The 2,500-nt window shown below is 42.8% G+C and overlaps 1 protein-coding gene across 1 annotated transcript in view; it reads right to left on the bottom strand.

Annotated features, from left to right (window-relative positions):
* The window catches only part of LOC138047272 (tetratricopeptide repeat protein 28-like), a 2,363-nt gene extending 614 nt beyond the window's left edge, over nucleotides 1-1,749 (bottom strand). Inside the window, exon 1 of the mRNA XM_068894034.1 lies at nucleotides 243-1,749. Within this exon, the coding sequence (XP_068750135.1) occupies nucleotides 243-1,738 (1,496 nt within the window). The 5' untranslated portion in view covers nucleotides 1,739-1,749. The remainder of the gene's footprint in view (nucleotides 1-242) is intronic.
* Between the last annotated feature and the right edge of the window lie 751 nt (nucleotides 1,750-2,500).

The raw sequence follows: 2,500 nt of genomic DNA, 5'->3' as shown, positions 1-2,500 counted from the left end.
CCAACATTGAATAGGGGGAGGGGTCTATATAAGAGAAGGTGAAACTATTTCTTTTGCGCTTTAACAGAAGCGAGTTGAGGTACATACAGCTCTGGTGCGGATCATTTACATAACCTACCCAACTACTTTTGTCTATTGTAGCATCTCGTTATCATGCCATCTTAGGCCTATTTGATTACCATAGTCAATTTTCCAATTTGAAAGTATTCTTGTTTTCTGAGTTAAACTCGAACTTCACTTACCATTTTTTTGGAAATTCCAGGGTGACATCATCGCCAACCAGCACAAATGGCGCCCAGTGCTTTATAGCGCAATGCTGCTTTGACTCTCGGAAAGATTTCATTGCTTGTTGAAGAGCTGCACTTGCGCTTTTTCCATCTACCAGGTGCTGGTAGAAGCTCCTCATGAACAGCAACGTTGCCTCGTCATCAATTGCCCAGAGTGACACCAAAACAGACCGAGCTCCAGCACACAGGAAAGCCCTTGCAATTCCCACCACTCCCTCCGACTTCACTTCTCCCCGGCCACTGTGACAACAGCTCAGCACAACTAGCCTTGCTCGAAAAGAAATTGTCTGGACATCCGACATTTTCAAAATGTAGTCTTCCGCTTCTGGGATTTGCGATTTCCGTTCGTTATTTGGGGCTAAAGCAATTTCTCCCGTCGTTTCGCTTCCGTGAGCTGCAATGTGAACTAAAGCAACTGATTTCATAATTTTCAGCACCTCAGCTTTCGTGGCACTTTTTCCAGTCAGCGGTGTTGTCTGCAGAAGTTCTCCAATCATCTCTACTTCTTGTTTTGCGCACGGAAGCTGTTCCAAATTGGGTCGAACTTCCTTCAACCACGGATCACCTACAAGCAGTGCGCCAGTCTTATTGTGGAAGTCATCACGTGCACCAACGATCACATTAAAAGCGGTCAACGAGGGAATGGTGCGGATCCTGATAGATTCACTCAATGCAGAATATGGAGCCAAGCAAAATGGTCCATCGGGAACAACGATTAACTCATTTCCTTGAAGCAAGTCTGCAATTGGCCCGAGTGAGACATCATACAACGGTTGTAAAGAGTTAAGAAAGGATGAAAATGGTAGAACTGCTTTCTCACTGATACATCTTTTGCTCCAAGACAGGTCATTGCGTAGTGGATCCAAAGAACGATTCTCGCATCTGACACCATCCCCCACGCCGATCCCTTTCAAAAAAGTTTCCATCAACAAATCAGCACTTCCATTTGCGATTTCGTTTTGTCGAAAGCTGATCTTGCTGTCTTTTCTTAGCACCCAAAACGTGATCTTGTTCTCGTCAAGTGCCACAAAAACGGCTTGTGAAGGTAAACGCTCTAATGCAGCTATAAGAGTTTGATTCGGAGCAAGTGCAGAAAATGACTGAGAGTCAATGCCGTATTGATCTTGCAAAATATCGCTCAAAGCCTGTGCTCGACCTTTCTCAGCAGCATACAAAGCTTCTTCAATCTCTCCATTCTTCAAAAGTGTCCTCCACAGAGCAGTGTATGCCACGCGATAAGAATCACGAAAAGTTACTTTTAATTCGTCTACTGACTTCAGATTATGCCTTGTTTCATCAAAATGTTTTATACTTAAACGATAACAACTGAGTGCATTAATCAAGGAACCCAGCAATTCATGATCATGACCTTGCGAATACCACGCGATTCCCTCTCCAAGACAGTCCCCAATATCCTTGAAAATACTAAGACTGTGTTCATGGTAATCCATGGCTTCCTTAAAATAACCTAGATTGCAAAAGGCAGTTCCCAGATTTAAATACGCTGTTCCCTCCCCAGCCCTATCCTCTACTTCTTTAGCAATACTAAGGGCTTTTTTGTCGTACTCAATGGCTTGTTTAAAATTACCTAGATTGCCATAGGCATTTCCCAGATTTCCATAGGCTGATCCCTCCCCAGCCCTATTACCTACTTCTTTAGCAATACTAAGATGTTTTTCGTGATAGTCAATGGCTTGTTTAAAATTACCTAGATTGCCATAGGCATTCCCAGATTTCCGTAGGCTGATCCTTCCCCAGCCCTATCTCCTACTTCTTTAGCGATACTAAGATGTTTTTCGCAGTACTCAATGGCTTGTTTAAAATTACCTAGACTAAAATACGCAATTCCCAGATTTCCATAGGCTGATCCCTCGCTAGCCCTATTACCTACTTCTTTAGCAATACTAAGATGTTTTTCGTAGTACTCAATGGCTTTTTTAAAATTACCTAGATTGCGATAGCCATTTCCCAGATTTCCATAGGCTGATCCCTCCCCAGCCCTATCCCCTACTTCTTTAGCAATACTAAGATGTTTTTTGTAGTACTCAATGGCTTGTTTAAAATTACCTAGATTGCCATAGGCATTTCCCAGATTTCCATAGGCTGATCCTTCCCCAGCCCTATCCCCTACTTCTTTAGCAATACTAAGATGTTTTTCGTAGTACTCAATGGCTTGTTTAAAATTACCTAGACTAAGATAAGCATTTCCCAGA

Source organism: Montipora capricornis, chromosome 4, assembly GCF_036669925.1.
Source record: "Montipora capricornis isolate CH-2021 chromosome 4, ASM3666992v2, whole genome shotgun sequence".
NCBI lineage: Eukaryota > Metazoa > Cnidaria > Anthozoa > Scleractinia > Acroporidae > Montipora > Montipora capricornis.
Note: the sequence above shows the minus strand (reverse complement) of the source record. Positions and strands in the feature narration are given on the sequence as shown.